Source organism: Nyctereutes procyonoides, unplaced genomic scaffold (assembly GCF_905146905.1).
Source record: "Nyctereutes procyonoides isolate TBG_1078 unplaced genomic scaffold, NYPRO_anot_genome, whole genome shotgun sequence".
Lineage (NCBI taxonomy): Eukaryota > Metazoa > Chordata > Mammalia > Carnivora > Canidae > Nyctereutes > Nyctereutes procyonoides.
The window spans coordinates 18,684,056-18,698,127 of record NW_026575147.1 but is presented as its reverse complement, the minus strand read 5'-3'; the positions used below and the strand labels follow the sequence as shown (position 1 = coordinate 18,698,127).

The 14,072-nt window shown below is 39.5% G+C and overlaps 1 protein-coding gene across 2 annotated transcripts; it reads right to left on the bottom strand.

Annotated features, from left to right (window-relative positions):
* Nucleotides 1–577: 577 nt before the first annotated feature.
* On the bottom strand, nt 578–11,886 carry CD160 (CD160 molecule). 2 transcript variants are annotated; one of them, XM_055312276.1, is made up of 4 exons: nt 11,171–11,886; nt 9,565–9,891; nt 5,799–5,936; nt 578–3,919 (listed from the first exon to the last, which is right to left on the bottom strand). In XM_055312276.1, exons 1-4 carry the CDS (start codon nt 11,442–11,444, stop codon nt 3,891–3,893), a joined length of 768 nt encoding a protein of 255 aa, XP_055168251.1. In that variant the 5' UTR covers nt 11,445–11,886; the 3' UTR covers nt 578–3,890. The 2 variants fall into 2 exon arrangements, with proteins under 2 accessions (XP_055168251.1, XP_055168250.1); XM_055312275.1 differs by having other exon boundaries at nt 578–5,936.
* Nucleotides 11,887–14,072: the final 2,186 nt, after the last annotated feature.

The following is a 14,072-nucleotide window of genomic DNA, read 5'->3' as shown; positions in this document are numbered from 1 at the left end:
TTCCCGTTGTGTCTTTGTATTCCACATTCATGTGTGTGAATATGTATGTGTCCAGGGACACAACACATATGCATATTTCACAGTAGAGGAAGAAAGATATAGTAGCCGCTGAGATGAAGTTAGTAGGTACAGCAGAGGGCTGGAGTCTCAGTCTGAGTCTCTTACTGTATATACCTCAGACACTTATGTTTCCATAATTGTCTGCTATGGGGCATTGTTGGCTTTGCTGCCAACTAGACACCCTGCTATATGGTGTGTGGCTAAGGGATTCACTGGAGGTAAAAGCCTAGTCATTTCTAAGTGTTGAGAAAAAAAATGGCTTTGAGGATAGCCATCATCCTCTGCTTTTGTAGTATAATTAGTTGAACATAAATACAACTATGTATTGCTTTTTAATTTTTTTATAAATTATTATCAAATTAACTTCTCTCTTGACCTGCATGTTTCATTTTCTTTCACTCTAGTGTCTACATGCTCTTTCCTCAAGGAATACAAATTAAATATATCAGTCTTAAAAACGAATGAGGAGGGAATCATAATTTGTATCTGTTTTAAACAATAGCGGAACAGCCTTTGGGGCTTTTGGAAGGGAGGAGCTCTTCAGAGTTGGTTTTTAGAGCTGATCTAGGCAGGCCACTGACATTTGTGAAGGAAGACAGATTTTAGGAGAAGGAGGAGCAGGGGTGATACCACTCTTGATCTCAGGGTCATGAGTTTGAGATTACTTAAAAAAAGAAAAACTTATTTAAAAAAAAAAAGCATTCCTGAAATCACAGCAGCTTTTTGTTATGCATTTTTTTATCCAAAGGTACCAAAAATACAACTATCATCTTGTGAGAGGTCTAATAATTATATATAAATATATATGTGTATAATCAAATATTATATGTATATAATCTAAAAGTGGAATGCCTATAATTCCACTTATCTAGAAAATATGTAAATAGATAATTGTATTTATGTTCAACTAATGATACCACAGAAGCAGATAGTAGCATGAGAGGGAAAGCCCTCTTTAGTCTCTGAGATGGGGAGATTGGAAGATAAAAGTGCTGTTCATCAGAATAATCCAAAAAAGATTTGGTTTATTCTGATGAATAACCAAACCATCAGAGTTTGGTGAGTGTACTCTTAATGAGAGTTTCCAGAATGAGTCTCACATAAGTTCTGAGGCAGGAAGTTAAGAGAACATATCCCAAGTGGCCATCCTGTGGGCTGAAATTGTAGGAAACAGTAATGTCAGCATCTTAGCACCCAGGCTGGGAACCACAGGACTGCTCCAGGGGTTTAAAGTACAATGTATAGAATACAGTGTGTACAACTGGAGATATTATCTAGGATCCAGGTAGATCCCTTTTTTTAACCAAAGGACATGAGGTTTTGATCTCTCATACCTGCCAGATATATGGAATTATAGGCATTCAACTGTAAGATTATATGCATATAAACTTTATGAAGTTTTGCCAAATTGCACTTAGTTGGTGTCTACAGAAGTAGAATCTGCGTTTGTTGTCTTTCTTCTTTCAGCTGGATATCTGTGACTCATGGGATGTAGGCGTGTGGTCCTTTACTTTTTCTAATAAGGTGTACTGTTTTCAAGGTGCAAAAATTACTAGACTCCTCACAATAGGATGATAGGTATATTTTTAGTATCTTTTGATGAAAAAATACACAACAGAAAGCTGCTGTGATTTCAGGAATTTTTTTTTTAAGTGATCTCTACACCCCACCTGGAGCTCAAGAACTCATGATCCCAAGATCACGAGTCACATGCTTTTCCAAATTAGCCAGCTAGGCATCCTTCAGTAATGCTTTTAAATCAATTTGTCTTTATCCAGGAACACCATAATCTGCATCCAGCTGAAATATAGCATATAAATATTTGTAAGAAATATTGCTATATTTATTTAGATTAACAATAGTGCTTATACAAATTCCTTGTGATAACTCCGTGCCACAGAGGTTCAAATTCCGTGCGTGAGTTGTGTATCACTCATATGGGTTAAGGTTAAGACATGTGTTCAGAAAACTTACCTGCATGGAAATTTGTAGGCTTATTTGAAATCAGTGGTATCAATAATTTTTAAAGCCGGGATATAAGTATTTCACATTTCTGCTTAACCAAGTCTTGAGATAAGCAGAATACATAAAACAAATTCTTTAGAAATGGGACTTCTGACTAACTGTTGCTTTGTTTATTCTGCTTAGTTCAAGTCAGAGCTAATAGTCTAATGCTCTTGAATGTCTTAATAAGCTTGAACAGTGATCATGTATCCTTTTGCAAATTTTTATGTGTGGACTATAATTAGTGTAGCACAATGGACGAAACCTTTTCTATAGTAGGATGTGGCTTCTTTGTGAGACTTCCAGTGATTGTGTAATGTTGAGAAATTTCAGAAGATTCTTTGAATAGTAAAAAGCAAAAGACATCTCCACCCATATGAGCTTAAAATTTAGTTGGATACATAAAACAGAGAAAGATTAAAGTGAACATAATTTAATGGAGAAAGCTTTGGAGACTTTGGAGTCGGAATTCAAATGGCTGTGGGTTTAAAATCTAGAGTCTTAGATTGGATCCTTAGAGTGACCCTGGGGAAACAGAAGATAGAGTAGTCAAGATACCATTTAAAGATAAGTAGACAGAAACACCATCTCAAAACTTAATTTGTCCAAGGACACAGAACTGAATCCATGTTTTTTGAGTCTATACCTAGTCTTTTTTTACCCCCATAAGGCAGAAAACCCAAAAAGTCCTTAGTTTGAGGGTCAGTGCCATCACTAATAGGGGTCTAACCCATCTTTTTCAGCCTTTTCTCTCTCTCTTCCCACAAACCTTAGCTCCCACATTTGGCAGGTTCTGGCCAAGTATCACAGGTAAGGTGTCTGTTTCTTTTGATGGCTTGCCCTTTAGGTGCAGTTAAATTGTGGTCTTCTTTATTCATGTAGTTCCCCTGCTGCCTGCATTTCACTATGACAAGAGGTCATCTGTCCAAATAGAAAGAAGAGGATTTATGAATTTAGGAGAAAAGTAAAGGCTGCAAATACCGCCCTGGCCATTTATTTAAAAGGAAAGAGATATGGCCAAAGAGGCTGACAAGTACTTGGTTGAAGCTGATTATGCTCTGTGGTGCACCTGGGCACACAGAGCTTCCTCTTTATCCAGATGTTGTGAGGATGCTCTTGAATGCCAAGGTCTCTCCATTTCTTCATTTTCTTTCTTTCTTTCTAAAGATTTTATTTATTCGTGAGAGACACAGAGAGCGAGAGAGAGGCAGAGACACAGGCAGAGGGGGAGAAGCAGGCTCCATGCAGGGAGCCCGATGTGGGACTCGATCCTGGGTCTCCAGGATCACGCCCTGGGCCGAAGGCAAGCGCTAAACTGCTGCTCCACCCAGGGATCCCCATTTCTTCATTTTCATGCCAGGTCAGTCACTGGCTCTGGCTGTCTTTTCTTAGCATACCTATCTTTGCTGGTTTCTTCTCTCTTCTTTATAATGTTAAATAAAAATTTCTTCCAAAAAAATTGGTGTTCTTATTTTGTTTGGCTTTATTTTACTGTGTGGGGGAGGAGGGGGAAAACTTTTTCTTGGGTACAAAAACACATACTTATCCAATATTTGAATGAGAACTGTCCACCAGCCACTTTTGTGAAAAGCAGGTTTGTTTGTTTGTTTGTTTTTTCCCCAACTGGTGACAGAGGTGAGAAGGACAGGCTTGCTGTGGCAGTGAGAAGGAGAGTTCAAGGAATACATTCATTTGTCCCACCTTATATTCCCCAGATTCTTGGCATATTTAGCATCTCTTCCTCTGTGCTGTTTTCTTCTCTGTGTATGTTGTAATGTGAAAGGTAGCAAGCTAAAGAGTCAAGTTTATCTTGCTGTAACTTTTCTTTAAAGTTCTGGCACAAGGCTTACAAAAGCTGTAGAAAGAAAAAGGAAAGTTGTATTACTGCCATACAATTTAGATACCTGATGTAATTCGTCATTTGACCCTGATGACTAGGGAGGGAATGGGGAAAAGGAAGGGGTTGTATGAGTTGTATCTTACTGCTAAAGTTGCAGTTGTGACCTCTAGCAAATCTGACTGGTCCTGGTGGAAGAGGGGAGGAAGGGAAGCCAACCTTTGTTGTCTTCTTGTGGGAAGGTAGGACAATCAAACAAGAAAGAGATGCCATCCAAAACATTCCAGGTAGATTTTCCATGTGTAGCACTGGAGGCTGACACAGTGATAGGACAAGGGTACTCACTCAAGGTGCTTTCATGAGCTGAGGGAAGCCCAGAGAACCAGGAAACTCCCTCATCCTTTTGATCACCTGTAAGCATCATAACTTGATCTACGTGATCTCTTTGTGCCTGACAAAATGTGTCACCTTTTGTTCTACTGAACATTACCTCTTTCATAGTTCTGCTAAGCCTGGAGTTGGGGGGAGAAGGATAAAAAGCATCAACTATCAAAAGTTCATTCTCTTCACCTGATTGGAAAGGGGAAAGAGCTGAGGAATTTTTTTTGCTCTCGCATAACTTGGGAGTCAGGTAGTAAGTGGTCAGATTGCATGGTTAGACTCAATTTCCTTTTCAGAGTTGTTATTTCTCTATGAAGAAATACAATTTATTTTTCTAACAGAGTAGCTAACCATCTGAGGGAATTTAGATTCAATAAATAATTAGGTCTAAAGGGTCAGACTGCTTGGTATTAACCAGTTTCCTCCTGACAACTATTATAGGCTTACATGTGGCAGGTTTTGCCAAGGATCACAAATAAGGTCTGTTTTCTTTTGATTGTTTGCAGTTAAGAAAGAGGCTGCAATAAGGGAGTGTCAGGTGGTCCTGTTTCTGGAAAGGGGAGGAAGCAATCTCATGGGGAGGGTAGTGAAGAGGTTGAAAGAAAGGGTACTTAGCAGATAGTAGGTAATTACTGAGAGCAGACAGTTTGGAGTGAGAAGGTCCTGTGTTATTTCCTGTGAACTGGAGCAGCATGTAAGCTCTTTGTGCTTGTTTCCTGATGAGTAATCAGGAATGTTTCTCTGGAAGGATTATATAGGGTTAGAATCACCATATGTAAAACCTAGCCCATCATACAAATTCTATAATAAATTTATTAAGAGCTTAAAAGAACTTACTATGTGCCTGTTGGGGTAAATGAGACAAAGCCCCTGCATTTATAGAGCTTACATTCTGGTGGCATGCAAACAGTGGTGGTTATTGATTAGAGGAAAGCTTAAAAAATGGAATTAATACCAAGGACAGGTAAAAAGCTGCATTAGTTACTGATTATGCAAAAATGTAGTGGCAAATCATTGTAAGTTCAATCTCTTTGTTATCTATTAGGGAAAACCATGATCTATATTAATACTCAGAGGACTCACCTACAAGTGTTTCTACTCAATCTGACCATCACCCTTTGCCCAGGAGTTGCATTTTTAAAACCCACCTCCAGACTTTGTCTCTTGCCTTGTTCATCTTCATGTAATAGGCAAACATCTGTTACCCAGTGAGTAGAGGCAGCTGTATTTATTTGCCTCTTCTAAAAGCTTTCTTTCCTAATAGGTCTAACCTCCATATCCAGTAGAAATGTGTTTCATCCATCTTCCTCTAGTTAGTATAAATTCTCAAATCCCTTTGGACCAGCCCTGCCCTCATGTTGATTTAATGTTTTCCTGTAGACAGCCAGGGCTCGAACAGCACTTCAGTCTCCCACTCCAGGCCTCCATTCTACCCCTCTCTTCCTGAAGGATAATCAAGATGACAGAGGTGTAGTAGCCTCATTGCCTGGGGTGCTTAAGTGTCTTCTGAACGTACCTTGAAGGGCCACTAGGCTGGTGACCAGCATCACCCAGACTTTTTCTTGCAGGAAGCCTGAACTGAGAGTGCCTTTATTGTGATTGAACTCGGGCTGTCCTGTATGTTTCAGTCCTTCCTCTGTGTAGTTCCCTGTCTCTGGGTCAAAAGAGAATCAATTGATCAGAGGAGGGTTTCAGAAATCATAACACTTCCTTTTGCATCATCTCAGAACACCTTTTTTGATATCCAGGGATAGCTCTCAGCACAATTTATTGTCCAAGTATTTTTTACATTTATGGATAGTGATGATGAGGTACTTAAGCAGCAAAAAATATTTAAAGAATCTGTGTGTCATGCTGGAGATGCAAGCAGGCCTACCTTGAGGGAACATTAAAGTCTTGTTAGAGAGACAGCTGAAACGGTCACTTCAGACTTGGGTGCCCCCTCATTTAAAAACCATCTTCTGGAGTGTGTCAAGTTTAGCATTAGTTAAAATCTCAGGCTTTAGGTGCACCTGGGTGGCTCAGTGGTTGAACATCTGCCTTTGGCTCAGGTCCTGATCCCGGGGTCCTAGGATCAAGTCCCACACCAGGTACCCCATGGGGAGACTGCTTCTCCCTCTGCTTGCATCTCTGGGTCTCTCATGAATAAATAAATAAAATCTAAAAAAAAAAACCCAACAGCAACAACAACTTCAGGCTTTGGATTTTTATACACCATTTACTAGCTGAATAAACTTACCCCAAATTACCTTAGAGCTAACTTTTCACTTGACAACAACGGCGGCAACCTCAAAAAGGCCATGAAGATGAAATTATATATCATTGAGCACAATACTTGGCACACGGTAAGCACTTAGTAAATGGTAGACGTTTACTGGTATTATATGTTACCTGTCCGGCTTTGTTAGTTTCATCTTCCAAGAGGAGACTTGTCATCTCTGCATTTGGTGAGCATCCATATATGTTGACTCTAATACTTAAATATACTGAGAGGATGAGATAGGAATTTTAGGGAGAGCCATCACAAGTAGAAATGCTTAGGGCATATTAAGAGAACGTGATTAGATTATAGACTATGTATAGATTAGCTTATAAGGAGTAAGGGTTTTACTGCTCCGCCCGTTCTATTCTCCAGGTTTAGGACTGTGCCTATGGCATGCACAATCAATATAAGAAGTGTGAGAAGAATGATAGAAGAGTTTCCACTGGTGAGATCAACTGAAAACAGTATTCACATAAATGGAATTTAATTTTATAGAGCTTCTCATGCTCGGCAAAAGCAATTTAGTTAGACTGTCCCATAGTGAAAAGCCTTTAAAATTAAATGGTGGTGTGGCATGTACAAAGTAGCATTTTAGAAAGAGGTCAGGTGGCTTCTTGGTTTGGAGAAATAATATTTAGAGTTGATGGATCATTTTTAAGGCAACAGCTCAGTGCCAGGTGTGAGGGGAGATATAAAGATGAACAAGACCCAGTCGGATCTCAAGGGGCTTGTCAGGAGACTGTTGGAATATTTTAAGTGTGAGATGATGAAGACTTGGAAAACCCCTTTGGAAAGAAAGGAATGAAAGTGGAGAGAACTAGTTGTACTTAGTAACTGACTGGATGGGGAAAAGAAAAACACCAAGATTTCAACTGTAAATCATGGGCAGAGGAACGGGTCTCAGGATAGGTTTGAGGAGATGGCAAGGCAGTCAGAAGCTAGGAGTTCAGTCATCAGTGAAAATATTAAATTGAAACTTAGGAAAGGGGTTAGGGCTGAAAAAGTTGATTTGTGGGTCAGTTTGCAAGAAGATCCTGGTTAAAAATCATGAAGGTAAGTGAGAACTTAGGAGAAACAGTAGGGAAAAGATTGGAGAAGTAAGCAATGAGTCTTGGGGAAATGAATTCTCTCATGTTTGAGAAGTGGGAGGAGGAAATGGAGGCAGAGAAGGAGAGAAAGAACAGCTAGAAAGGTGGGAAAACCAGGGAAGTAGAGAGTTGCAGAAGCCAACAGAGATGGGAGTTTGATAAAGGAGAGAATGGAAGTGCTAGATGCTGTAATGAGGTCAGAGGGGAAGACCCAGGTAGCAAGGAAGAAAATGTAAATCAATCTAGACTGACATAGAAAATGCGGATTAATGGCTAAGCAGAGGAGATGATTACAACATCTGTTAAAAGGCTCTGGGCTAGGTTTTTATTTGGGAGGGAATGTAATTTATTTCTAGTTTTCTTAAAATATACAATAGTATTTGAAAGTTCATGAAGAATAATAGCAGTCTCCTTTTTTTCCTCCTAGGCTTATTCCCCAGAAATAACCCCTGTCAACTCTGAGATGTTTCACTGGTATTCCTAAATAGTATGCTTATATTACCACTTCTTGATGATAAAGTTTAGACATTATCTGTTAAAAATGAGGATATGTTTCTCTTAAACCTCTATCCGCTTCCCCTTCACTTCATCTTTCACAAATAAATCATTGTATTACACATTTTAGTTAAATTAATGCTTAAGGTAATTTGGATTCTGTAAATGTTACCTATTACAGAGCCAAGTTGTGTGCCATGATCAGGTTTCCTTTTGCAAAATGTAGTCTTTTCTTTAGAGATGATAACCGCCTTTTTTTTTTTTAACCAAGCAGAATTTTCCATAGCCATATCTTTAAATCTTTATCCAGTGTGTCACAGGCCTTTAGAAAGATGATTTATCAATTTTGTTTTTACCTCCTTGAGATCTTCCAGAGCCCTCTTTCTCTTGTTCCTTTTGGACTAATTGCCTATTTTGGCCCTTTTTTCATTCTAGAATTTCCTTATATCCCATCCCCTATTAGAGTCCTTACTTTCCTGGATCCCATTTTAGCCACTCTATCTATTCGCTTTCCTGTTTTTCTCAAGCATTTCTGGTGGCTTCTTAAGATCACACGGAGAGCAATTTTTTTTTTTTAAGTTATTGCATGTTTGTCTTTATTCTTTCTTCACATACATTTGATTGGTAGTTTGGTTGGGTATAGAATTCCAATTAGAATATAGTTCTCAGTTTTGAAGCCTTTGAAGCTATATTCCTTTGGGAATATAGAAATATAGAAACACAAGAGTCACTGCTGGGTATATGAGGAAGTCATTTATAAAGCTGAGGCTGGAGTGACTATATTTAGGTTTTGTCAAAGTGGTTAACAGAGTAGGGGAGTATGGACAAAATAAAGGAAATATGCAGAGATGAGAGGCCTTGTTGCCCTAGAAAGATTGAGACTATTTTAGGTTCTGTTGGCTTTCTAGTTTCTGATGCCAGAACCTGAATCTCATGAGGGCTTTATTCTTTTATTCCTGCTTTATTATTTGTTCCTTTTAACCTATGGCAGCTTGATTGGTTTCCTCTTTCTTACAACTAAATGCTCTTTAAGACAACATCCATTTTATGTCAAATCCATCTCTGTCTCAGTGTCTATTTTTAGAAATAGAACCATATTTCTGAGAGATCTCTGATTTAGAATCAGGAAGCCTAAATTCCAGACTTCTATATGCTTTACTGGTCAGTGAGACAAATTGAACAAATCACTTTACCTCCATGTAACCCAGTCTCAGTATCAACAAAAATGGAATGGCTTACCTCAGTAAGATTTTTAAAATAAAAGACAAAACAAGATTGCTTTTGTATTCATGCTGTGAGCATTTGCCCATGGGACTGGTGGGAAATGATTGAGTAATAAGAGGTGCCTATCCAGGACCTGAAGTAACTATTTCTGTCTCCAGCTATCAACCCTGCTTACTATCTCATCTAGTGGCATGTGGGATGTCAGAGCTCACCTGTGACTGAAACAGAAAAAAAGTGACCCTGAAGGTGGATATCTGGCTTCTGGCTTCTGGCACAACACTGGTAGGTCCCACTGTCTGATGGTGTGGCTTGGTTTATGGTGAACACCAAATGAGATGATACTTCACTGACACCATCTCTCCCAGGGTCCCGTTTAAGTCTCAGTTGCTTCAAGCTGGTCTCAGGGGAACAGTCTGAAGACCTGTCCTTGCACAAAAACACTATAACCCCCTCAGCCTCTTCTGTCTTATACCACAAAGTACAGGTCAGGCTTAGTTGTTTCCCTTTCTGGTACATTGAGCTGTGGATGTGGATGCACCCTAGAATGGGAAGGGGGAAGAATTAGCCATGAAAAGCTGGGTATCTATGGCAGACTAAGTTCACTCATGTAGAAATGTCAAGGCAGAAGTGGGGGCTGCCCAATAGACATTAAACACCAACCTTTTAGAAGAGTGGTCTGTTGGCTATACCCATGTCTGAGGGAGACCTGCAATCCCAGTTATTCATTAATTCAGAAATGTTTTATTTTTTTAAAGATGTTATTTATGTATTAGAGAGAGGGAGAATTGGGAGGAGGGGTAAGGAGAGAGGGAGAAGCAGACTCCCAGCAGAGTGGGGGGCCCAACGCAGGGCTCGATCCCAGGACCCTGAGGCCATGACCTGCGTGGAGGTAGGCGGTCAACCGACAGCCACCCAGGCGCCCCAATTCAGAGAAGGTTTATATTTTATTTCTACTCTCCAAATGGAACTTGTATAGGACCTTTATTAAAGTGCTTTTATATACATCTAATCCTTGGTATAGCCCTAGAAACACGTACTATTTCTATTTTATAAACTGAGGTACATAGTGGTTAAATGGGTTGCTAAAGATATATATAATTCTTTTTTTGTTTTTTTGAGAGAGAAAGTGGAGAGGGGAGGGCCAGAGGGAGACAGCGAGAATCCTAAGCAGGCCCCACATCTAGCATGGAGCCTGATGCGGGCCTTGAACTCATGACCCTGAGATCATGACCTGAATCAAAATCAAGAGTTGGGGGATCCCTGGGTGGCGCAGTGGTTTAGCGCCTGCCTTTGGCCCAGGGCGCGATCCTGGAGACCCGGGATCGAATCCCACGTCGGGCTCCCGGTGCATGGAGCCTGCTTCTCCCTCTGCCTGTGTCTCTGCCTCTCTCTCTCTCTCATGTGACTATCATAAATAAATAAAAAAATTTTTAAAAAAAATCAAGAGTTGGACTCTTAACTGACTGAGCCACCCAGGCATCCCAAGTCGATACATATTGTAGTGTGTGGATCTCAGGCCTAGATTTCATAAATTTTGAATGTGTAAGGTCCTGAAAGAATCTTAGACTGAGGGCAGATTACCAGGCTCTTAGCAACACATAGCAGAAGCAGAATGTCTCATGGGGGAGGGCAATAGTAATAGTTTTAACAAAAAGAGGAAAGCTATGTTTTTCACCCTTTCGTTAGTGTCAAGAGGGAGTGGATCCCTTTCTTCCCCAGCAGAGAAAAAAACCTTGGGATCCATTCCTCATGAGTTCAGGATTTTCCCTGACGGCTGTCCCTGCCGTGGGGATATGTGGATGGGCGGCCTGTCCTCACCACCAAGCTGGATGTCCATAGTTGCCAGCAGAATGGCCAGGGCCAAGGAGCCTCTGCCAGTTGCCATCAGTGTCCTATACATTGTCAGCAGACACAGGAACTTGCAGGAAATGTTGACTCCAGTGATGTCCTTGGCCTCACGTTCCTGAAAGCACATGGGGACTCCTAGACAAGGCTTTCCAGGGCTCCAAGACCATCTCCACATTCCCAGTACTAGCTCAAGTTGGCTAGAGTGAGGTGGAAGAAGGCTTGGGCCTGAGAGTCCAGCTGGCATGGAAGTGAGACAGTTAATTAAGTGAGGTATACTGGAGAGAAGAAAGGAGTAAAGAGGGAAGAGACATAGGGAGACACTAAAGCCTATTTTTTCAGATTTTTTTTTCCAAATTAAGTTGGATTACTGGATCAAAGAATATGAACAGTAATTTTTTTCTATATGTATAATCACATTGCTTTCCAGAAATACAGTTGAGATTCAGATGTTCAACAAGAATGCACTGTCAGCACTGAATATTGTCTTACATTTTTGCCAATTTGATGAATAAAAAATTAGGTCTCACTGTTGTCTTATTTTGCATTTCCATGATTAGTGAGGGTGGGGATCTCTTCATACATTTATTGGTCATTAGTATTTCTTCTGTGAATTGCCTGTTCATATTCTTTGCACTTTTTTTCAAAGTCAACTTTTTAAAAAATCACTTTTCCTCTATTTAGAGATATTACCCTGTCAGACATTTTTTTTTTTAATAAATACTTTCTCTCGATTCATTGTTTGTCTCTTGAATGATGTTTTTTTCCATCAGGAAAATTCGCGTTTGTATATAGTTAAATACAGTGCATCTATCTTTTCTTTTAAGTCACCTGTGTTCTCTGTATTGCTTAAGAAAGTCTCCCTCAAGCTGGAGTTATGCTTCTCTTCCAATGTTTTTATTGTTTTACCTTTTTTTAAATTTTTATTTATTTATGATAGTCACAGAGAGAGAGAGAGAGAGAGAGAGAGAGAGAGGCAGAGACACAGGCAGAGGGAGAAGCAGGCTCCATGCAGGGAGCCCGACGTGGGATTCGATCCCGGGTCTCCAGGATCGCACCCTGGGCCAAAGGCAGGCGCCAAACCGCTGCGCCACCCAGGGATCCCCTGTTTTACCTTTTATATCTTCTAATCCTAGCTAAGAAAAATTCTTATGTCCAAAAACCCAAACTGAACCCAAAACAAAATCAAGATAACACCTGAATTTTCATCAGTTGGAAATGGTTACATAATTCCTTCATACAGTAGAATAGTATATATTAAAAAGAATGAGTTCTCTAAATATGAGCCTGAAGGGGGATCAATAATATAGAATTCTATGTCAAAAAAGGCAAATTGCAGAGCTGTGCATATAAAATAAATATTTTTATTTTTAAAAATTCTCTCTAAGTGTTTTAAAAACAAACACTTTTGTAGTTTATAAATTTGGGGGTAGGTAATTACATTCATGGAGTTCAAAGGGTAGAGGTGTACAGTTAAAAGTTTCCTTCTTACTCTCACCCCCAGTGATCTATTGCCCTTTCCCAGATTCAACTAGTGTTGCCTTATTGTGGATGCTTCTAGAGATATTCTCTGCATATTTAAGAGATTACATATTTTTCCTTTTGTGAAAAACATCAATTACAACATGAATGATAGTATACAATGCGCTATGTTCTACATTTTGCTTTTTTAACTTACCAGTTTGTCCTGTGGAGACCATTCCATATCAGAACATAAACAGCTTTCCCTCTTTAAAAACTGCTGCACAGTATTAATAATTATGTGTATTTATTCTCATGGATTCCTACCAGTGAGCGTTTTGGTTATTTCTAATTTTCTCATTGAGGTATAATTGACATACATCATATGAGTTTCAGGTATACAAGTAATGATTTGACGCTTGTATACACTGTGAAATGATCACCACGGTAAGTCTAGTCACCATCCATCACATGGAAATTTACCAAAAAAATGTTTTCTTTTGATGAGAACTTTCAAGATCCACTCTCCTGGCAACCTTCAAATGTGCACTACAGTATCATTCATTGTAGTCACCATGCTGCACACCACATCCCCATGACCTGTTCATTTCACAATTGGAAGTCTGTACCTCCAGACCCCCTTTATCTGTTTTACCCACCCCTCAGGCCCCTTTCCTCTGGCAACCACAATTCTGTTCTTATATCCATGAGTTAAGTGGAAAATATTAAAAGTGATGAAATTTAAGGGGGAAGAGTGGTTCCTGTGGATTGGGAGGCAGATAAATATAAGGAGCCCTTTTTTTTTTCCTCATTTCATACTCTTGCTTGATTTATTTTACCCTATGAATGTATTTTAATTTGAAATAATCTTTTCAAATTATAGATTTATATGCAAGAGTGTAATCTATAAAAGAAAAATTTTAGAAATGAGATTGAGGACAGGGAAAAAGCCACTGTAATTGTAGTGGCCTATTACATATCAGGTACTTTATATGCATTAAAACATTTAATCTTCACAGATATCTCCTCTTTTCAGGGAAGGATACTTTGCATTTCTTTCCTCCATAGTATTTCTTAAATTTTCCTAAACCTAGAAAACCTGGGGAAACTCTGATTCCAACTTTTGATGATTCTGTTTTCTTGGGCTTGTCTCAGGTCCTCACCTGGCCTTTTCCTTATCTGTAGGATGGGGAGGCTGTCTACTTCAGAATATTGAAAAAGCAAACCTTCAACAATACAGATCTGAATCTGACATTCTCCCCACTTAAAAGATTTCAGTGACTTCATGTAGTTGGTATTTGTCTTTCCTACTGGCTAACCACTAATATCTTTTGGTGGAACCAGCCCCACTCTTCTTTCTCTTCAGTACCTCTCTGTGAGTACTGGTAGAAAGCAGAAGGCTGATACTGTCTTC